This window comes from Brachypodium distachyon, chromosome 3, assembly GCF_000005505.3.
Source record: "Brachypodium distachyon strain Bd21 chromosome 3, Brachypodium_distachyon_v3.0, whole genome shotgun sequence".
NCBI lineage: Eukaryota > Viridiplantae > Streptophyta > Magnoliopsida > Poales > Poaceae > Brachypodium > Brachypodium distachyon.
In genome coordinates this window covers 55,296,430-55,318,560 of record NC_016133.3, presented here as the reverse complement: position 1 = coordinate 55,318,560, position 22,131 = coordinate 55,296,430, and the positions used below count along the sequence as shown (strand labels likewise).

Here is a 22,131-nt window from a genome sequence, read left to right as displayed (position 1 = left end):
CGTAAGATCAAGAGATTCCTATTTTCGCGAACCCCGAGATATGCTTACATCTTTGCTATTGTCTATTGACATGCCAAATGGCCAAGCAACACCTGTCTTGCTGTTAAGATCTTCAGAGTTTTGCTCTAGTGGGTAGTATAGCCTTTATGGATGCTTGAAGTAAACAAATGGTGCAGTGAACATAGATAAATCACGGTTGGCATGGATCCTGACAGGATTACATTGCCTTGTGAGTTGTGTTCAGATGCATCTTTTGAGGTCATGTGGATCAGATTATGTGTTGGACTGATTTATCCTATTGGACCCCACAAAACAAATCAATATAACTCTCTGCCTCGGTTTTCTACTACTAGCCTACTTTCTCCATTTTGGATGAGACACTCCTAATTTAAGTAACACCCACAGCTTCCTATACGAGGGCGAGATTAATTATTTGTCTAGTGTTGCATGAAGAAAAAACAGGTGATAAGCTCAACAGTAACATACTTTATTTGGTGAAAACAATCAGCTAATTACAGGAGTGCCTCTATGTCAGAAAAAAGAGAGGATATATCAGGCAAAGGCACACTTGGTGGCACCACATTTTCTGCGGCAACATGGTAAATAGGGCAGTGTTACAGCAGCAAGCATCACGTGAATAGCAACATTAGGGAGGGAGAGGCAAAATTAATAGTTAGGGTGGAGATACCTCACTAGGTGTTGTTAGTCAGATCTACAAGTGCCTCTTCAAGCAGGTCCTCCAAAATCACCTCACAAACCATCATGTTGAGTTCAAACGTCTCCAACCGCGTTGTGTCAGCAATGGCGGTCTCCACCACCTCCCTCTTAAGGATCATGTCCACCAGCAGGTTTCGTTCAATAATTTCGCCAGGTGGATACTTTTCAAGTATTGACCAGTTCCTTATGACTCGCCAAATTTCATCAGCCGCCGAGTTACAGAAATCATCCTCGCAATCTTTACGTGCCGAACAACAAGCCCGGCCCCATGGGTAAGCAGCCAATTCTGTTGTCCGAGTAAGCTCAGCGAGTGCTTCATTGACAGCATCAAAGAGAAGCCTCTCTTTTGACCGTCTTTCCCTCAGCTTAATTCCCTCTCCTTGGTAATCTGATAGCTTGTCAAGCAACTTTGGGTCCAGAGGGCTGGATAATATACAACCTTCTCTATCCATGCCAGCAAAAGAAACCAACTTTTGGATAAATGTCAAGGAGTCTTGGTCTTCATCAGCCTTAGAGAAAAGCCTTGATAGTCGCAAAGAATTTGGTGACATGACTTCCGATGGAGGATCTTCCCATGACAGGGATCTCGAAAATGATCCGATAAGAGGTGACCTGGACAAGGCCTCTGCAGAGACACGAACAGATGTCGTTGACATATATGATGAAATTCTTTTAGCACATAGTTTGATGAGATGGGTTTGCAGCTTACGTGGGGATGAAGTGATGAAATTTTCAGATGAGTACAGTAGCCTCCTATTATTATCACAGAGGAATGGTCCATCCAAATCCAGTACAGACACAGGGCTTGGTTGTCCTTGAGATTCACCGAGGACTCCAAGGGCACCAAGACTTGGCAAGGGAGATATATCCTGACGAAATAGAGCAAGACTTTCATGATTCGTACATTGGATGGCTACGGAAGTAAAAATACGAAAGTATGAATGAAAACTGTAATAAGATAACAAAGAAGAATAATTACAATTTCACAGCATGAAGTGTACAGTTACCTTGGCGGAGATGCTGGCCACATCATTGGCATGACAAGAACTAGCCACGAGTCTTTGCATAGCATTCTCATCAACATTGTCCAGTGTAAAATGGTTAGAGCCTTCACTACCACCACCAATTGTCACAGCACTTCCATTCTTGAGCATATCATTAGCAGATGAAATTCCAGATGGATCTAACTTCTCCCGAGCTGATTTTTTATGTTTAGAGAACAGACTGGAAACCCTTTCCCTAAATGATGATGACTTCTTACTTTTTTCATTGTCAGCTTCCTGGGAAGTTATGGCACCTCTATTTGACTCACTGCCTACATAAGACAAAGAAACTGGAAGAGACCGCGACCTCGGCAAACATAAGAAAGGCTCTTCAGTATCCAGCTCAACTGTTGTGCCTTCCAATGTTATTCCCTCAAACTCTCCATGGTCTTTTTTCACTTCGGGAATAGTGAGCATCTCACCTAGTGTTCCCGTACTTCTGCGTGCTCCCCAGTCTTCCTCACCACTGACAGTTGACGATACCGCTGACCATCTCTCCAAAATCCTTCTTTTGGCTTCCTTCACCACCGATGGTTCACGTCGATGTGATGCCTGACTAGAGCATGATGCAGAGTAAGGACTGCCACTCCTGCTCAGGAAATCCCAGGAACGACCAGAAGTGGGAGTACCAAACTCCAGATCCTCACTTATTTCGCCAGACACTTCTTTTGCATTCTCAGCCTCTGACTTGCTCAAGGAGTCATCTTCAACATAAGTATCATGATATTCATAAGAGACCGAATTTTCCTCATACTGGCTTTCTTTTAAGCGCATCCTCATCTGCCAAGTGATCTCCTTGGCCAGTCTTCTTGAGGATACTATTTCATCAACTGCCACCATGCTATCATCTTCACTATCTGGTTCTGCCGATGATGATAACGGAGACACAGGAATCATTGCTTCGTGAGACTTTGCAAGTCCTGGCTTTAGTACTACAATTCTTGTTGGTTCAGACAAAGTTGAATCTGCTGGGGTGGCATTTAAGCTCTGGTGGTGCCTGCATTTGTTGCCTTCACTTTCATTTGCATCTGAATATAGCTGCCTCCCCGCATGAATGTTGACTTTTCTCTTCATTGATTCTGCTGGCTTCAGTATGGTTATTTGCTTTAGTTCGGAAGGTGGCGTGACAGGTTGAAAATCATAATTGCTGCTTGATAACAGCGGACTTGGCTCATCTAGGAACTTCAGGAACATGTCTTTATTTGAGCTTAGAAACTGCAGTGCTTCTTGGAACTCCTTTGAATGAAGAAGCTTCTCGTCTGTAGCCAGACGTTTTGCTTCAGCAAACTTTTCACGGACAAGGGACATTCTCTTCTCACAAGATGACTCCTTTCCTTGGTGATTGTTCTTGCTGCTATTGACTTTCAAAGGTTGATCACTCAAACCACCCCATATGTGATCATGCCGTGTTCCTGCCTTTTGGTTTTGGAAGCATTTGATTTCCTTCTTTGGCTTGACATTTCGGTTGTTCTCTTCGAAACCACATGATTGATATTCCTTGTTGGGTCGTCTTCCAGATATGAAATCAGACTGGTGAACCGGAGCGTCATTTAGACCCATCAATCTTGCAACAACATTGAGTGGCTCATCATCAGGCACAGCCCCCTCTTTCCACATGTCCTGCTCCATGAGCATTTTGACGGGTGACATGCCAAATCTGTTGGTGGGTGAGTTTGATCTTTTAGTTGGAGAGTTCCTTCTTAACTGGCTGTCTCTCTGTAGAAAACAAGAAAACGGACATCACAAATCGTGTAACAGTTAACAGAGCATGAGTGCAATTTTTTAGTGAAAAAGTAACAGGAACAGATGGAAGATAAACTGTCTGCATACTTGTTTATCTTCTATCTGAGCTGGGAATTGGTTGCTTGCCATCTTGAAGGTGCCGCTCCGGTCCTTACCAACCGGAGAAACTGCAAAGCATATGGCACATTTCATCAGACCGGCCGAGCGTCATACTTTGTGTAACAATAAGAAGAAGAAAATACGCACGCTGTGACGCAGAAGAACACTTCCGTAACATGCACAAAAGTGAAGAGCAAAAGACAGGGCAGTACCGTCTCGGTGCGCTTTCTCGGTGAGCATCTTGGTAGCGACGACGCCATTGCCAAGGTCGAACATGTTGATCACCCTCCCCAGGCACCCAGGGAAGGGCGCCAACACCTGCAGGTCCTGCTTCTTCTTCTGTTTACTATCCTGAGCCCCTTTCATGGCACGACCACCACCCTGCACGCAAGGTAAACCCACCACGGCTTTAATGAGAAGAGCGAGTACGAGCAAAAGATTTTCAAAGTTTGAAACTTGAGGACAGAAGAAAGAGTCAGTTTGAGCTTGAATAAACATTTGAAAACTTTTGAACCGGACAGGACAAGCGCCCCAAGAACAGAACAAAAAACAACTCCATCCCAAAGTGATCACATCGGCAACCCCGACGAGAGAGAGAGAGAGAGAGGGCAACCAGTGGAGCTCATCATCACAGTTTCACTCACTCACTCGCCGGCACCGAAAGGCAACAGGAGCGGCCAAAAAGATGGGAACGGAAAAGATGGCAAAGGCCGGTGTACACACGAATGTGTGTAAATACATGTGCAGCTGCATCCTGCTCAGCAGCTCTCACATGGAAATGGAAGTGGCGCTTGACGGGACTAGCTCGGGGTAGCCTCCACGGTAGTGCGACACGACGCCGCGAAAGGCGGGGGATTTTCTTGCCCGAACCGGAGAGGGGGAGGCGATCGAATCGAATCAAATCAAACCAAATCAAATCCGCGCTGGAAGGGAAGAAAGCGACGAGGGCAAGCAAGCGAGCGAGCTAAAACGGCCGCATTTCCCCCATTCCGCTTTGCTTTCCCAAATGGCTGCCGGATCGATGACGGGAAAAGTGCCCCCAACCAAAGCAAACCGCATAGCGAAACCAAAGCAAGTATAGTACAGTACAAAAATATAATAAGAGTAATAAAAAGAGAAAATTGATGCATAGATTAATGGCGCGGGCGGAAATCTCGTGATTTTGGGGCGGAACCTGGTCGGCGAGAAGACGCGGCCAACCGGACCGGCGAGAAAGCGAGGAAGAAGAAGAAGACGCGGCGCCGGGCCGGCAATGGCGACGACGGTCCCCATGGTAAACGGGCGGGTGGTGGTAGGATTGGGGAATGGCTAGCAACTACTGCTACTCTACATTCATCAATTGGTAGCAAGTATGCTCGATCGTACTCCGGTCGGCGAGATTAACCAGAAGTGCGACATGGATTTATTTATTTATTTTACTGTATTTTCGGATTGTTGGGGGGGGGGGGGGGGGTGATTAATGCGACGAGAGTAGCGAAGCGGAGGCGAAATGGGAGAGACCTAATGATAGCACTGGTATGAACGAGCGGTCACCTCACACACACCACCAAAACGGCAACCCCATTCTCCCCGGCCGGCCGGAGGAGAAGAAGAGGACAGAAAGCGGATGGGATGGGAGGAATGAGCAGCCCGTACCTGCAGCTGCCGCCGGTGGCCGACCGGAGAGAGACCACCCGGCCGTCAGGTCAGACGCCGGCCGGAGAAGCGGGCGGATCTCGCCGCGGTTGCGTGCGCGCGCCTCCTCCCTTGGCGAGACGAATGGGGGCGGGGCGAGGGCTCCAAATCACGCCACCGTGGCCGCGCGCCGGAGATGGGCCGATCCGTGCGCCTGCCACCGCCGGGCGCGTCCAGGATGAGCGGCGCGCCAGGGGGGGAGAGTGTGATGCGAGGCGAGGGGAGGCGACTCACCCAGGCCAGTGCGTCTTGATTTGATTCAGGGGTGAAAGGAGGAGAAGGAGAAGTTGTGCCGTGTCAGTCAGTGTGTGCGAGCTCTCTCTCCTCGCAACGGCCGCAATGGCTGGCGCAGACCGCAGAGGCGCAGACACACGAAGGAGGAGGGAGTCTGGAGCTGGAGCGGAGTTTAGATGGGGGGTGGCAGAGCACGTGAAGACTCATTAATGGGCCGCGGCGCCCGCATCCAGCGTTCCAGCCTAACCACCATACCCCCCCCTCTCTCTAATCCATTACCATTATCATTCAGCTCAAGAAGCTCAGCCCGTGGAGTGAGTGAGGGGGTTCTGTCAGCCTCACACGTGCCTGTGCAGCCATCAGTCAGTCTCCTTGGCCTCACTTTTTTATTAATTTTACTAACTCGAGCTGGCTGGAACTGGGAACTGGGGAGCTGAGCCGACCCACGGGCGGATGTTTGCGTCTTCTCGCTCTGCGTGTGAGCCGTGTCCATCCATGTGCGCCTCTGGGCCTCTGGGGTTTGTTTGTTGCCACCCATGATGAAACTGAAGGCCTCTCCATCTCTGCTTTATTTACCGTTTCTGTATTTAACTTGCCAGGAGAACATCATTGGCTTGGCCGGTGGCATTACTGGTACGCAGGTGCATGTGCCCTCACAGTGCTTGCAAGCTCAACTGGACCTCTTCTGCTGGCACGGCACAGGACGCCAAGCCAAGATCACCCTGAAAAAGTTTTCGCCTCATCTATCCCCCTCCTCCTCGCTGCCTTTTTTACTTACCTTACCTTTTCAGCCTTTTTGGCAGGATCCAACACCACATATGCACAGATCAGCAAGAAAAAAGAAAATAAAATGCACACCTCCGTGCGAGGATTACTGTGTTCCTTGTGCCGGCCTAGGGGATTATTATTACCGCCACAGCTCGTGCTAATGTCTGTCTGCCAGCCAATGCCAAATTGCCAATTTACTATAGTAGTAGTAGTACCAACTTGGTTTTTCACCGTTAATGAGGAGCAGTGGTTTTCGAGGCCCTTTCACGTAGTACCTATCAAGCGGAGTGGAGTACGTTTTCACCACTGTTGCTTGTTTAAAGATCCTACGAAAATCCGAGAGGCGTAAACAACAACATCCATATATATTCGGCACATGCAGAGATGGGGGAGGTGCCTGTGGGGGCTGCTGCTACATGCATTGCAGAGGTACGGCCCAGAGGAGGAGACACCGGACAAGCTGGAAGAAACTTCACAGCTTTATTATCCGTATAGTAACACTTACATATACGAACTCCATTATTGTTTCCCTTGATTAAATCACAACACATGTGTATGTAACCAACAACAACAACCAAGGGTGCATCCATGCATGCACGAACAAGACGTAGTACGCTCCAGTACCCTGTGCTGACTACACATTTCAGGATACCCCCCGGCGGTGATCACTGCCGCAGCTATAGCAGATCTCTCCTCATAAATCGATTCCGATCGGATTTGCCCTTGCCCGGCGCCCCCACATGGGCATAAATAGGGGGCCAAACCCCAGATGCGTACGTAATATTGATACAAATCTAGTACTACTTCCGTGGCGTGCAACCACCTTTTGGAGAGTACGGTACTTCTGATCTTACTGTATCTACATCTGAAATTTCAAATCCAAATAAGACTTATGTTAGGATTACAAAAGAATTGAGAAAATTATGGCCGACAGTTTTGCCAACATTTTTTCTTCTCCTTTTTGTTATTCCCAACATAGGTTGTATTTGAAGCTGAAATTCTAAATATTGATACCATAAGTTCAAAAGTATTTTTTTTCATGATTTTTGGTAGTGGATTTAGGGCACCATGGGCCTTCATGACCCAGTGCTCTCCCCTCACCTCTGCTTGCTAGAAGTAGAACCTGCTTCTGCCCAATCAAACGTCGACCGCCGCGACGAACTTGCTCCGGGACGGCAGCCTGCTGGCCGCCGAGGTGACGACGAGCCGCAGCTGCGCGCCGTCCAGCCGGTCCAGGTGCGGCAGCAAGACCGGGCCCAGCTTCAGGTACGTGTCCGCCAGGCACAGCAAAACGGCCTGCAATGCAACGAAAATGCAGCACTAGGGTGAGCATCGATCGATCGATCAATCAATCAATCAATCCATGGGGAACTTGTGAACGTGCTGCCGCAGGGATTTTCAAGGCCTTTGAATGTTCTTGTTTTCCACTGGGTGAATAACGAATCCATGAGTTTGACCAATCAATCTGTGTGCTGAGTGAGTGGTATACAGGCAGAGAAGAAGATGCAGCAGGGTCAGGGTCAGGGTTCAGGATGGACACATGGGGTGCAGTGCAGTACAGACAAGGTGTTGTACGGTATAAACATCCAAGGCTCGAGACCGGTGAGACGCAGAGAAGGGTGGACAGAGCTTTGATGTCCGGTGGATCCAAATAAAGGTACTCATGAATATGGCCAGATTATTAACTCAAGGTATGTATCGATCAAATGCTATTGAATGGATTCGTGAACAATGGCTGAGTTGTGCTACTTGGAAAAGCTCAATGGCTGAACATTCAAGGTTCAGTTTACTTGTGCAATGTTTTTAACTAAGGTGAGTTCAACGAGGGAATTTCCCCATTGTTGAACTTCCCTTTTAACTGAAGGGGTTCAGAAAAGTTTCAGACTGATTGCAATTCTAGCATGAGCTTTTGCTGCCAGGATTAAGAGTTGTTACTATCAAAATGGAATATGACAGTAAGCACAACCTACAGAAGCAAGTGGGAATTAATGAACCTTGCGAACATATGGACTATGGTTTTCGGAGGCATCCAAGAGCGCGGGAAGAAATGTTGACAACTGAGTCATGAGGTCATCCTGTGACAATCGAGTCACGAGCTGCAAAAACCAAACAAGGGGAAAATGTTAGCAGCAAGGAAAAAGGAAATTTAGTTGCGTGACTCACCTAACAATAACATGGACAAAGAAAACCAACGAGTCACAAATATGCAACTAGTGAACCCGGGAAGAGCTTATTCACAATATAATCTGATGAAACAGAACGGTACAACCTATTGATTGTAACAGTGAGATCAAGCCACACAATATTTGGCATACATCAACAGTTAAACTTGGAGGGATTATTACCTTGCTCAAACTATTAATGCTGACAACAAGAATTTTCTCATCATGGCAGACCAACTGAGAAGCAATTGCCTGCTTATTTCGATGAAAAACATAAGGTACCAACTACTGCCCAAAGGGGAAAAAATGGAATATATATATATGAAAAATCTTACCCTGAGGCATCTCACTGGGTCAAATTTAGTAACCACAGTTGTCAAACAGATATGGGCCTGATTTACAACCTGCAGTAGCAATGACATAAAGGCTTGAGAGGGCAACTTAATGGTTGTGCGCGTCAGTCAATGCATACTGAAAGTAGTAGTACCTTCAAGGCAGCACCTTTGGTTGCATGCAGCAACTTAGCTACAAGAGCCTCGATACAATTCTCCATTGCCTTTCCCTGGAATAGCGAATAGATGGCCGTAGCAGAGGTCATTTTCGTGGAAGGTGCCATTAAATAATGGCATATCAAGGACACAACACATAAGTGCTTGTTGTCAAGTAATTTCAGAAATACATATGTTCCGGCGAAAAAAGGCTTACTTGCTTTTCGAGAATTTCAACCAACAAAGAAAGTGCAAACTCTCTGGTGGATTCATCTGGATTATCAAGCATCTCAAGAAGGGAAGAGGACATCTGATGTAAATTCTGAAAGAGGAATAAGTATAAGGTGACATCACTACCAACAAATCTAACCAAAGGAATGTAATGCCCCTTAAAGATAAGAGAAATAAGGTGATACAGAATATCAAACAAACCTTGATCAACACCGAATGGCCGCCCGTCTCAGGACCTTTGTCCATTTGACTTGGTGTGTCCTGTTTGTCAAAAAGTTATGTGTTATCTAGCTCCCTACCTAAAAGATATCCTCAAAGGGCACTACAAGTATGCTTTAGCTGAAATTGGAACAAGCTCAAAATGACAAAAATAATGGTCAAAGATACAACAAGGAGGTAAATAATTACAAACCTGATGATACGTCTGGGAAATGCCTGGACCGTGACTCTGAAAGTCATTTATCCAGACATCCTTGCTTCGACTCTCAACTGTGTTCTCTGATAGCACGCTATAATCAGATCTCCCGGGGAAACCACTGCTTAGCCTTGTAGTACTAGACCCTTTGTCCATTATTTCAGCTTTTTGGCCATAAGATTCATTACCAGATACAGATTCAACCTTCCCAGTATGGTGCTCATAGACTTCTAAAGGAATATTTGGGAGATACTGGAATGCAGAGCTAAATATATCGTCAGCTCCATAATAATTAGATTGGCAGGCGTCATGCTGCTGGGGTTTATTTTGCTTTTCAACAAAACTTTTAGCATGACGTTGATCAGTAGAAGCAAAGCGATCAAAAGATGGCACATTTTGTTTATGTCTCTTTTGCTGCAAGAACTCTTCCAACTCACTCTCAATCATAGGGATTAACTGCTTCATTGCCCATCTAAGTTGCTTTTGTTCTTCCATTGACAAGGTAACTAGAAAGCTCAACATGGATGCAGGGTCATAATGAGAATAGATTGAAGATAAACCAATCACTGCAGCCTCTTTTAACTTGTTGTTTCTATCCTTAAACAAAAGAGTTAGCTTCCCAAGCCATGGCTTAAGAAAACTGCTGCTAGAATAGCTGTCAGAATTGACTGTGCATTTTACAAAGGAAGCATTTGCAAACTCAAGAACAGCCAGTTTTGACTTGGCAGATTTCTGCTCATCTAGTGAACGAAGTAGAGCAGGTAAGAGAGAATCAATGGAGAAAATCTCACCTCCAAGTTTCAAAATTGCTAAGCATTTCTGCTTTATTGATTCCTTTGGATCATTTAATCGAGAGAAAATATGGGGCAGCATCTTGTCCAGATAATGTTCAAAAGGCTTCTTGAAAACTGGCATGATTTCAGCAAGTGACAAGAGGGCAGCATGTGCCACTTTATGATGTGGATCATTCAAGTACCGACTAACAAACCTCATGACCTTCTCAAAATTCTGTGCAACTTCCTGAATGCCTTTTGGTCCCCTCTCTAGCAAAGACTGTCGTAAGAAATCGAATGCATATACCCTCATCATCCAATCTGACCTTGGGTTAACGCCTAAAGAAAGTGCCTCTGTGAGAGATGAGGGAACGTCCATGCTGTTGACCATTTCACCCCAAATGAGTTGTTTACTATCTAAATCACCTCTTGTACTGGCATAAAACAAATTTGTCATCTGCTTACTCAAGAGAGGTCTCCGGAAGTTAGGAGTGTAGTTGTTCTGTGGCTCCTTATGAACTACAGCTTTACGAGGAGTGCTACTGCTAACACAGTGCTTCTCCACCTGCTGAGTCCCTGGTTGTACACGCGAGCTTCCATCGGAGCTTGTTTTAGCAAAGCTTTGCTTTAACAATTTTTCTGAATCTTTCGATCCAACTTGAAGGGAACTTTTCTGCTGCTCAGTATTTGGCCTGCACTCAGCCTTGTCTTGAACAATTGTTACAATTGTAGATTCAGACAATGAAATTTCTGGAGCTGATTCAAATGGAGTGGCAGAAGGCACATCACAAGATATTGAACTGATACCTGCATTATTATCTGAATCAAACAAGCTGGTCAATAGAGCCCACTTACCAATCGAGAAATGGAAAAGAAATAACACGATATGTTTCCATGACATATACCTGAATCACATTTATCAGGGTATTCATCTGGAACTCTTTCTTTTTCTAGTTCTCTCCTTTCTTCAAATGGATGTCCAGTAGCTAAAGTCCCATCTTTAATGTCTTCAGCTGAACTTTTGGAGGTCATATCATCAAGTTGAAGGGATATTTTCACCAGCGCTGATTGCTGGTCTTCAGAAGGAAATGATGTCCTCAAATCAACCTTGACAACTTTGTCCATTGCAGTTGGGATACAAGGATTAGATTGAGGGTGCCTTAGCTTAACTACCGGGGAAAGGTGCTTTTGATGTGCCTCAACATCATCATCATTTATCATCTACAAAATTTAACAACATAACGTCAAACAATATGATCATAGCCGAATATCAAAGATGAATTTGAGGATATACTTTTTGCCTAGATGGTTCAAATGATGAGAACAGTTGGTGGGAACGTTCAGGCCAAATCCTGGAGAATATCCTGTAGCATGCTCTAGCACCTGATCGAACCTTCAAATTAAAAAATATGTTTAAAAGGTATGGCCAAATCGCCAAGCATAATAGTTTCAAAAAGTACATCTGCAACAAGAACATAGCTTGAAGTGCAATGTCAGGTTATTAAAGAGCCGAGCAAAATATAGGAACCACTTGATGAAATGTTAAAAAGGAACTGAATTAACAACCTCAGAACCGTTCCTAAAAAACCCCTCAGAACCATGCTTCAGCATACCAGCAATGCATAAACTGGCTAAAGCGCAAAATTTAGCCAGATATTTTATCTCATAGAGTGGCCAAACTTATCGAGCCAACAAGACGCATTACAGTTTAGGTTTTTCTTTCCATCTTTTTGCTTGCTGCATGATTCTTAAATATAATGATACTAAGGGCATGAGCTTGCCATTACATGTCAGATGATCATGGTATTTACTAAACATATGTGATACATCTTGTAGAAACATTTTTTATGTTTTTCATAGTAGTCAAAGAGATAATAAATAATGGAAACATGTAAATACCTCACTAGTTGCATCTGATATGCAACACTTTATCAGGTCTTCATAAAGATTAGCTGATCTCTGCATTTCTGGAGTATCAACCCAGTACTCAAGCATCAATACTGCATACTCACAGCACCTACAACAGGAACACCTTTTTAAGAATTCATCCAAGGTTATGTCTAACACCGTCTTGGTGCTTTTCAATACCTGACACGAAGAATTGCACTTCTGTCATTCTTTGCGAATTCAATAATTCTTGGCAGAATGCGAGCTACTTTGCAGTTCCGGAGCATCTGTACAGAGAGATACTGTGCATCAAACAAGAGAAAATCAGATGGCTAAAGGTAACACTTCGGTATGTACCTCTTTTATACAGTTATCAGCCGATTCGGCAATTACAGAAACAGTGATCACGACATTCTTAAGAAGGGCCTGCGGATATAAGATAGAACCAAGGTTCACTCAGAATGTTGGAGCCAACAAATACAGAATGTGTAGAAAAAATAAAGTAACAACATACCGGAATAAGCAATTCAGCACATGGTTCAAAGTCACGTAATAACTCTTTTGACAGGAAAATTAGCAAATGGCATGCCTACAAATACCCAAAAGAGATAGAAATCATCGTTCAATAAATGTACAAACAAATCATAAATATGACATAGGTTCCATAGGTACATAGATGTCCACACACAATATCTGTTTTTGGATAACACCACTCTCCTTTGCTACTTTTGGGGCAACTTTGTTGGATTACAGTCATAAAGGCAACATTCTCTTCTCCCAAATAATGGAAGAATTCTCATCACTACAGTCTACAGACATGAAGAAGGAGACAGCCAGACCTGTTTTACAACACTAGATCTCCTATCCAGAAGCTGAGTTATAAGAGGGGTCACGAGTTGCTTTATAAGCATGGGGAATGCTGAATAGTCTGCAGCACCTGTAATTGAGGAAAAAGAAATGGCCCTCAGAAGAATACTTCTTCTTACCAAAGTGATATGTTAAATGTATAATTCGTATAGTAAAGCCAACAGAATGAGCAGGAGTTAAAAACCTCCAAGAACTATGCCTTCCACTCTTTGCATTGCAGTTATCCGGATTGACCACTCATTATCTGCTTGTAAAGTAGACATTATTTTTTCTATTTCCTTTGTCAGGTCCTTCTCAGAGAATACCTTTATAGGTTCAACTGATTTTCTTGTAATATCTCCTTCTCCTGTACCAAGTAGAGATGGACAGATTGCAACCCAGTAATCAGGAATAGCTACTTTAAGATTTTAGAAAACTGTAAATAAAGCATAGCAGAAATAGGTAACAATTGAAGACCATCTACAAGTCTCCGAAGCAAATATACATCCATGACAATTTTGTCGGTTAGCATCAATAGGATTAAATTAAGTGGTGTTTGAACACTTGTAGACTTGTAGTGCCCGTCCAAGTAATGAAAATTGGTTACCGGATAATTAATCATTACTGACATTTTTTTAATGGAAGGTTTCAAGTTTGATAGAAACAAAGTAATCTTAGATACACGCATTGCACTTCTAGATCTGATTTACTGAGTGTTTGCTGCAAAGCAAAGTCCAGCATACCTGCTAGATGTGACATATCTCTTGTGCTTATCTTATGTTTGGGACTTCTCCTTACTTGAGTGGTATCAGAAGATTCAACTTCTATAGCCATACAATTACTGTGCTGGACATCTGATATGCTAGAAGCAGTTTGTATATTTTCAACTCTTGCATTCATCTCCTTCATCTGCAACATCACAATGCAAACTAACCAGTTTTAGAATTCACAGTAACTGATTGTTTCAGGAAAGCATCCTACCACTCGGGTGGATGTTCACCAGATGCTTAAAATGCAACTCCTGTCCTCCACGTTAATAAATATAGGAAGTACAGCAGCCAGCTTCCTTCAGAATTATGATGCATCGGATAAGTATTATTATCTCGATTTTTTTTCTGAAATCGTCAAATAAACTGCATACCTAATTCAACCCAGTGTTGCAGTTTTTTATCCAGACCTTAACTGGAAAGTGTTAAGTCTGTATTCTAATCAAATAGGCACATCCATGTGAACTGTTCTGTCTGTTCAAGTGTTCATCATATTCTCTAAGGCATTTGCATGTATAGCTGAAAATTATTACGTTTATACATTATCAACGCTGGGGCTAATCTCAAATAACTAGCTCAAAACCCAACTGATGCTCACGCAAAATACCTAATACAATAATTACGCCAATATATAACATCACCGTAAAAAAAAAAACTAAATCGAAACCCCGGTAGTACCTCCATGAGCAGCATGAGGAACCTCCTGGCCGCCTCCCGCACGGCCGCGTCGCCGTCCCCGAGCCGGCCGACGACCAGCGGCGTGAGGTCGTCCGCGTGGCGCCGCACCGCGTCCCCTCCGGCGGCGCACAGCGCGTCGAGCGCCGCGCGCGCGGCCTCGGCGTCGCCGCCGCCGGGGCGGAGGACGTTCGCGAGGGCGGCGGCCGCCGCGCTCTCCGCGCCTGGCCCGGGCGGCAGCAGCTGCGCCACCGCGGCGGAGGACGCCATCCGGTCCGCGCGCCTGGTGGGGCGAGGGTTTGGTGGGACCGTGAGAGGTGATCGGAAATTCGAAATGGAGGGAAACGAGGCGAGAGGAGGGATTGAAGGAGAGACGATGGAAGCGAAGTGTGGGTTTTCGGGATGGTGGTTTTAAACGCGCGAGTTTTGTAGGTTTTGAGTTTTGACCAAGTCGTGGGTGTGTCGCGATAGAACCCGCTAGGTCTGTCGTTCACTGAAGAAGACTGATTATACTGATACGATGCGACCAGATTAACCGTGTTGTCCATGTTATGTTCTCGTTCTCCTTTTAGTAGTACAAAATGACCTGCACTTTGGTACGTGGTATTTTTCTTCAGCAAGAGTCTAAAAGATCGAGGAAACAACTGAAAATATAATACTCCGTATGCCCAAAGCAGCAAAGTGTTTCGTTACTTGTTCGACATGAGTTTTAACAACCTATATGGTGCCAGTTGCTTTACTTGATCTCTCATCTTATTGTCAGATCTGTTCACTCCCCCTACATTTGCACCAGCATTCACTTGGCGACCGCGGCGCTACAGACTCTAAAAAGACTTCTCACTGTGCTTTTACAACACAAGACCGTTAAATTCATTCGGTGGGCTCAATCATACACCATTTTTCGCATTCTTGGCCCATCTGAATGACAGGAATAATCAGTCCGGGTAGCTAAAACAATTGGCAACTTCTAAACCTAAAGAAAAGCGGGAACTATGACAGATCAATTTAGTACGGAGTAGCAATCTACTATGTATTGCTCCTCCTAGTAGCTGTGTTAATTCCGTCACGCCGGTGAATATGAAATCAGATCGATCGATCGGTTGAACCCCTGGTTGTTGCAGCATCGTTGTTGTGTCGATGACAGCAATTTTCAGGCCATAGCTTAACTACGATTAGCAGTAACATATTGTTAGCTCTCCGGAGAGAGTCGTAGGTAATGACGGGCAAATAATGAATCAGTGCACGTCAACTCCTGACAAGCTACGACAACACGGCCGGTACCTCACGCGCCAAACGTTGTCGTGCTTAAGGGAAGATTCATCGTGTGTCTTCTTGTGCGAAGTTGCACGTATACATTCGTACTCGGAAACGTGTGATGCGTGATTGATTTAATACATGCAGAAAAAACTACTCGTATATTCTTTGATTGGTTTTCGAGTTCTATAGAATGTATGGTATAGTTGTTTCACTGTTTCTTTCAGAGCACGTACCGATCGACGTTACGTTATGTGCATTGGTTCGCCGGTCACAACTCGCGCAAGTCGCTAGTGCATATGCAAGCATGCAGCTAGCCAGTGTGGTATATTGGCAGGGCTCAAAATGGATGTAAATATATTAATTGAATGATAAGAAGCTGAAAATGGGCTTCTCGCTCAGAATGGACTTCTACGTGTAAGAAAATTGCATCGTACGTGCGTGTGAATCATTGGGCAGAAAAGCTTGAATAGAATGTGTATGCTGGCTCTTCTCTAGGTCTTTGCTAGTTAGGGCTTTGACGCCGGTACCTTGGTGAGGATGTTCGTGAGTTAGTTTTTATACAGGAGTATATTTCTTCGTCTGTTGGCCCTGTTTCATTATAATAAAGTGGTTATGGAAGAGCCAACGAACGATCAGGTCACTCAGAGTTTTAAGTACTCCGTAACACAACAGTCTGAACACCCTCTGCCTTCTGTTGTCGCAAGACTGTCTCATCTTCTTGCCAGACTTCTTTGCTATGAATAAAAATGTGACTCGAAGAAAATGAAAGACGAAGATGAGAGTTGACTTTGACTCCGACAAAAATAATAAGGGGCATTCCGACCCGTGTATTGGTTGGTGTCTACTCGTACCGTACTTGGACGTAGACGACCGAACAGACACTGCGCAGAACCTTAACAAAATAACAAGAATTAACACCTTAACAAACCCAGATCAAGACACAGAGACTATAACGACGGTACGTATATATACGTGTGGCCGTTGAGACATGCGTATCGAATGGTGGCCGTCATGCATGTGTACTCTGTTCCGCTTAACACAGTAAAACCGGTGATCAGGGCTTACCAACGACCACTTCAACCGTGTTTTGCTAATAAATCTAGTGAGGATTTTCAGCTTATATATAATTATTATGACATATATTATCCCCATTCGCCCCAGAGGCCAGTGGCAGGGGACTGTCCGTCTGTCACTCTGTCGTTGGATATGATTAAGACCTTAAAATTTGTCTAGCTGATCCGGACACTTCCCGGCACCTCAAAATGCTACAGTAGGTTATTCTCGTGCTGGGTTAGTGTACGTTCTCTATTATACTATCTTAGAAATGCACTGTAGTTTTTCCCCTCTGGAGAATCAATGAATGCATCGTTCATGTAGTGATCATGACTTATCAACAACCTCTTCAACAGTGTTTTGCTAATAAATCTAGTGTGGATTGAAAAAAAAAAAGACCTTACAATGAGTCTCTGGAAACATCCCCGCACCTCAAAATGCTACAGTACAGCTAAGGTTATTCTCGTGTTGGGTTACTGCTCTCTATTTTTTTTAGCGATCTACTGCTCTCTATTTTATCTTAGAAATGCATTGTATATAGATTATGCAACGACTGAGTTACTAGTTAATTTGCATCGACGATTAGAAGGACGCTGACTGAATGACACCAACATGTGAATTAATGTTAGTTGCCCCTAAAGACATCGATCAGCTCCGCTGATGTGACGTCTTCCTACTTACAAACATGAAAGAATGCTGCAGCAGAAGCGCAGAACGTGCAAGCACCGGCCGAAATAGTTGGGCCACGCTTGGGTAAAATGACACCCGACAATGCACCACAAATAATGGAACACAAGGCCGGCCCATATAGCATAAGTAAGTCCACTAAACTCTGGTATGGGCTGGGCACGAACAACCCCCGCTTCGTGTTTGCACCAACCATGCCCTATTTATCCTTTGAGATCCTCTAAAAAAAAATTATCCTTTGAGATTGTCTGGAAAAAAAAATCCTTTGAGAAAACTGTAGATTTTATTTTACACACCCTCAAACCCATGCTACCGGATCAGTTTCAGTATGAACTCAAATTTGATATACTTTCATCATAATCTTGTCAAAATCAGATTAACATTGAAAGCGACGTAGGCGGCGATGCGGCAAATCAATAGGTGTGACAAGACAAGGGTATGATCGATGGTCTAGCATGTTGACGCCTACTCATCGTTCAAACAGGTCAGAACCGCCTGCAATGTGCTGAGTTGGAAGCTTATACCATATTGGGAGAGGACTAATCTGATTTCAACAACATTAGAGTAGTGAAAATTGACCGCTATAATAGATTTGGTGTTGAGACCTATACTTGTCTTATTTTCAGATCTCTGATTTTGATTACGCTTTTGTCAAACACAGAAATGACCTCCCTCCAAAAACGAAAAGGTGGCCCTGACGTTCCATTGCATCCACGGACTGGAGCGCCGAAAACCCCATCAATTCTGCGTCTCCGTCTAGTCTGGTCTCACCGTCCGTACCAGAAGAAAAAGGGTTGATCCATCGCGATCGATCGGCCGTCCGCACCGACCGACCGAGGGGCGCATTGCGCACGGTGAGAGCAAGATTCGAAAAATCGACCGCATTTGCCGCGCGTACGTACGAGCTGAGCTGTCGCCGTACCGGACACATCAATATACAGCCGGTAAAGTCGGTTTGGGTCGGTCGAACCCAGCAGCAGCAGCAGCTTATTCTACCGCCGTAGGAGTACGCGCCATGCGGCTAGCTAGCAGTAAAAATCGCGTCGCGGAACTTTAAAGCCGCGAGAGTTGGTAATGGTATATATGACGAGTATGCCAGACGACGTCGTGCGTAGACGTTAGATCGACCGCGCTCTCTCTGATATGACGCGCGTCCCGATTGGCAGGTGCAGCTTAACTACGGGACATGACGCTTGATTCTCCGGGATCAATGCAAAGGACCATCATCGTAAAAAAAAAACGTCCAGGTTTGCTTTTAACATCAAGCACCTAAATGCATGTTACAGATAGATCAGAGATCTGAATGCTAAATACGTAACACTACTATATACATATGCAGCATAGGTGCATGTCTCACGAACTGACGATTGCTTTTATAAATTCTTGTACAGGCTACAGTATCCAAGCAATCATGTAGCGTATGCACGTACATTTGTGTACGTATTTTTTTTTGGAAAAGAGGAATGACCCCTGCCTGCGTATGAACGGGCCGATCTGGGACAGAAAAAACGCACGCTTCCTGCAGAAACTACTCCCTCTCGGTTTAGTGACGAAATATTGCATGTATTTTAGATGGTTTTAGGTATAGATATATTCATATTTTGACAAATTTGAATCATTTAATATGTGACGGAGGGAGTATAAAAGAAAGATACAAACACTACTTGTTGCTCTGATGGTATGTTTTATTCAATTAATTACTAGTTCGACCCCTTCGTTGGTGACAGAAAGTTCGAGTCAATGCATTATCAGGACTAGCGAACATCACTGTCATCAGCCCATGCATGAACCTTGGAGAGAATACATCGATCAATCTATCGTACGTGACAGTGACTCCCTCGCTCCATACATCACCTCCATGCTCGCTTTGTAGCAGCAGCAGCAGCAACAATAGAAACTGACTAATTAATTGAACCGTATACTCGATACGAGTACATTAATTAAGAACAAAACCTTGTAAAGCATCGCTGTATAGTCTACAACCCCATGCAAGCGAGAGCAGTGTGGAGGACTGTCCAGTGTCCACTTTAAAGTAAAAACGCCTGAATTCGTCACGGAAATACCAACACTTTGCTCATGTTCAGCATAAACAAGTCAGTACTGATGGACGCGCTAACAGACAACGGAGTACCTCTGTTCTAAGTGGCGAAGCTACAATTAAATCATCAGGCGCAAGTATAAACTCATGGGGAAAACCATAGAAACAGGGTAATTTATTCGTATTCACATAATAATGTATTTGACATCACATGACTAGAGTTCTGGCATCGCTTCTCATATGTAAGATGTTCCGGTAGTTCAAACTGAACTGCGAGGACGTCTTGTATAAGAGGAGTACATGACATGATCGACGCTACAAAAACTTGAATTGAAACAGAGTTCTAAGGTTATTCCGAAAAAAAAAACAGAGTACATAGTTCAGTAACATGTGCACACGCAAACCATTATGTGTAAAGCAGATGGAGTAGAAGATCGCCATGACCAGTCAGTCAGGCAGTAACTGCTGCACTGCAGTGGTGTAAACCGTGTATAAGTGTGGTAAACTAGCTAGCACAGTGAGTATCCGAGTTTCCAAGGCAGCAAGGAGAGATCCATCCATCGCGCGATCTATAGTACGATCGATCACCTGTCCGTTCCCAGAAATTAACCAGCTGCTGCAGGAAGACATCAAGTCAAAATTCCTGTACTTCACCTGCCGCATCCTTCATATGCTTCGATCCATCCATCCATCCATTTACTATCTCCGAGTTTAGTTTTCTTTACATCTATCCTCCATCGTGTCGAGGGAACACCGGAATTCAATGGCCTCCAGAAGAAGGTGAATCATTCGACCGGTGTTATATTGAAAACTTATTGTCTGTGCCAGGTCACTCGTAATGGTAGAGTACTTCTCTGTCTCCTCGACCCATCGAGCCCCACCTGTAAAAACAAGCCCCTAGAATGATGCAGTAATGGGTAATACCTGTTGCAGGGAGTTCATCTCAACTGTTCCAATGGTAGCTTAATTCATCAGTTTTAATTTCCATGATCGCAGAATAACTTAATTAGTCAGAGAAACAAGAGAAAAGATCCCATGAAAATGGTACAGTAGCACTAAAATGTAGACAAACGACCGACAAGTGGGTCCTGCACTCTTGCGGGTACAGTAACCGTACAGTACAAATCGAAGATTTAACTGCTGGCGAGAGAGAAGAAGTGGAGCACGTACTAGCTAGACGCTTGATCATGTAGTACTTGAATTCCGAAGTAAATGCACCGCGGTTGAATGATGGGAAGGGTCCCTAGCTACTCTACCCACACGGTACCTATGCTTGGGCCATAGATCCAGCTTTCCTCTGGACTCTCCCACAGTGAAGCTTCCTGAACCATAAACCCTGGCTTTAACTAGAGACTGCAGGCAAGGCAATTAGATCCATGAGGCGGTCGAATAGTTCGATCGATCGAGGCGGTACCAGGCCGCTGGTTGATCTCAATTGATGGTGCTTCATCTGCTAACCTGGTTGATTGATTAGTAGTGGAGTAGTACTGGAGGAGTAAAAGTAGGATTTGAGATGCTGAACTTTGAGGGCTCCTGTTACTGTAAACGACGAACTCTGAGTTTGGTCATGATGCATGACTGTATGAGATGAAAACTATGGACTGCATAGATAAACATCTTTATATTTGTTAGTTGCTGATTTGAGCAACGTTACTACTATATATGGAGGAGCATTTTAGTGCAAATATAGCTAGGTTGTTAAGCTCCACAACGTAGTAAAAGCGGCTGCGCGCATGCCTGCATGTGGGTTGTTGATGCGAACTGCTCTTCAGAATGTCAGATCTTGTTAAAGTACCGTATTTGTTTGGAAGCTGCCACTACAGCTCATCTAAATACATCCAGGCAGCATTGAGGAAGATGATAGATCCAACTGCCGTATTGAATAACATGTACCAGTCACCGTGAAAGCTAGCAATAACTGTATGAAATGTATCAGGTCTTGCCGGGCAATGTTCTTCAGACTTCAAGCACTCCACACTGCAGACGAACTCTGTCTAAAATTCAGAGCCATGGATGATTTCAGTTGCTCCCACTCGTCAGATGCTTTACCTTTCCCTTGCCCCCCTGAAATGCCATGCCGTTCGGTTTTAAATGTTCTTGCATTCAAATTGGTGACAGAGTACTAGCTGTATCAATATCCATTTCTTGTACAGATCTTCCCGTATATCGTTTTAAACACCGAATTAATTCACGCTTACAGTACCCAAAGTCGTCTCCAGATTTAAAGAGTTGTGCTTTTACATACCAGCTGTACTGGAGTCTGGAATGAACATTCAGATATCTTCCTCCTGATTAACCAAATGTTGTTTGAGGAACTAAACATACCCTGTTGTTACATGGGAGACACCAACACATCCTACCAAGAAGTTAATCTGGACAAAATAAACAGATAAATTGTTTGCATCAGTCCAGCTACCAAACAGAGTTCGTCATCCAAGTGTCTGTCTGACTTACAGACTGACGGACTGCAGGTGATGTTCGCTTGTTCAGACTTCAGAGTGAGAGACCACTGGAATTTATTTTTAAGCTGCAAAGATCCAGCGCAAGTCGGAAACGCCATCACGGCCGGAGCCC

General features: G+C 44.4%; 2 protein-coding genes across 2 annotated transcripts; both read right to left on the bottom strand.

Annotated features, from left to right (window-relative positions):
- Nucleotides 1-466: 466 nt before the first annotated feature.
- On the bottom strand, nt 467-5,716 carry LOC100830114. Its single transcript, XM_003570342.4, has 6 exons — nt 5,238-5,716; nt 3,815-3,983; nt 3,591-3,670; nt 1,725-3,476; nt 1,427-1,586; nt 467-1,342 (listed from the first exon to the last, which is right to left on the bottom strand). Exons 2-6 carry the CDS (start codon nt 3,966-3,968, stop codon nt 693-695), a joined length of 2,796 nt encoding a protein of 931 aa, XP_003570390.1. The 5' UTR covers nt 3,969-3,983; nt 5,238-5,716; the 3' UTR covers nt 467-692.
- A 1,023-nt stretch (nt 5,717-6,739) lies between these two features.
- On the bottom strand, nt 6,740-14,912 carry LOC100843375 (CLIP-associated protein). Its single transcript, XM_010237661.3, has 18 exons — nt 14,526-14,912; nt 13,824-13,989; nt 13,286-13,447; nt 13,074-13,171; nt 12,749-12,823; nt 12,592-12,660; nt 12,436-12,521; nt 12,247-12,364; nt 11,642-11,740; nt 11,253-11,568; nt 9,572-11,166; nt 9,361-9,420; nt 9,146-9,250; nt 8,928-9,002; nt 8,776-8,844; nt 8,624-8,692; nt 8,273-8,374; nt 6,740-7,574 (listed from the first exon to the last, which is right to left on the bottom strand). Exons 1-18 carry the CDS (start codon nt 14,790-14,792, stop codon nt 7,416-7,418), a joined length of 3,690 nt encoding a protein of 1,229 aa, XP_010235963.2. The 5' UTR covers nt 14,793-14,912; the 3' UTR covers nt 6,740-7,415.
- Between the last annotated feature and the right edge of the window lie 7,219 nt (nt 14,913-22,131).

What these genes read in the sequence shown, in the direction of transcription:
- LOC100830114 (XM_003570342.4), bottom strand. Translation starts at nt 3,968, where the DNA reads ATGAAAGGGGCTCAGGATAGTAAACAGAAGAAGAAGCAGGACCTGCAG. An exon ending in CTCAGATAGAAGATAAACAA is followed by an intron (nt 3,477 to 3,590) that starts GTATGCAGACAG and finishes TGTTTTCTACAG; the next exon opens with AGAGACAGCCAGTTAAGAAG. An exon ending in TGGCCAGCATCTCCGCCAAG is followed by an intron (nt 1,587 to 1,724) that starts GTAACTGTACAC and finishes CTATTTCGTCAG; the next exon opens with GATATATCTCCCTTGCCAAG.
- LOC100843375 (XM_010237661.3), bottom strand. Translation starts at nt 14,792, where the DNA reads ATGGCGTCCTCCGCCGCGGTGGCGCAGCTGCTGCCGCCCGGGCCAGGC. An exon ending in TTGAACCATCTAGGCAAAAA is followed by an intron (nt 11,569 to 11,641) that starts GTATATCCTCAA and finishes TAAATTTTGTAG; the next exon opens with ATGATAAATGATGATGATGT. An exon ending in GCATTAATAGTTTGAGCAAG is followed by an intron (nt 8,375 to 8,623) that starts GTAATAATCCCT and finishes TGGTTTTTGCAG; the next exon opens with CTCGTGACTCGATTGTCACA.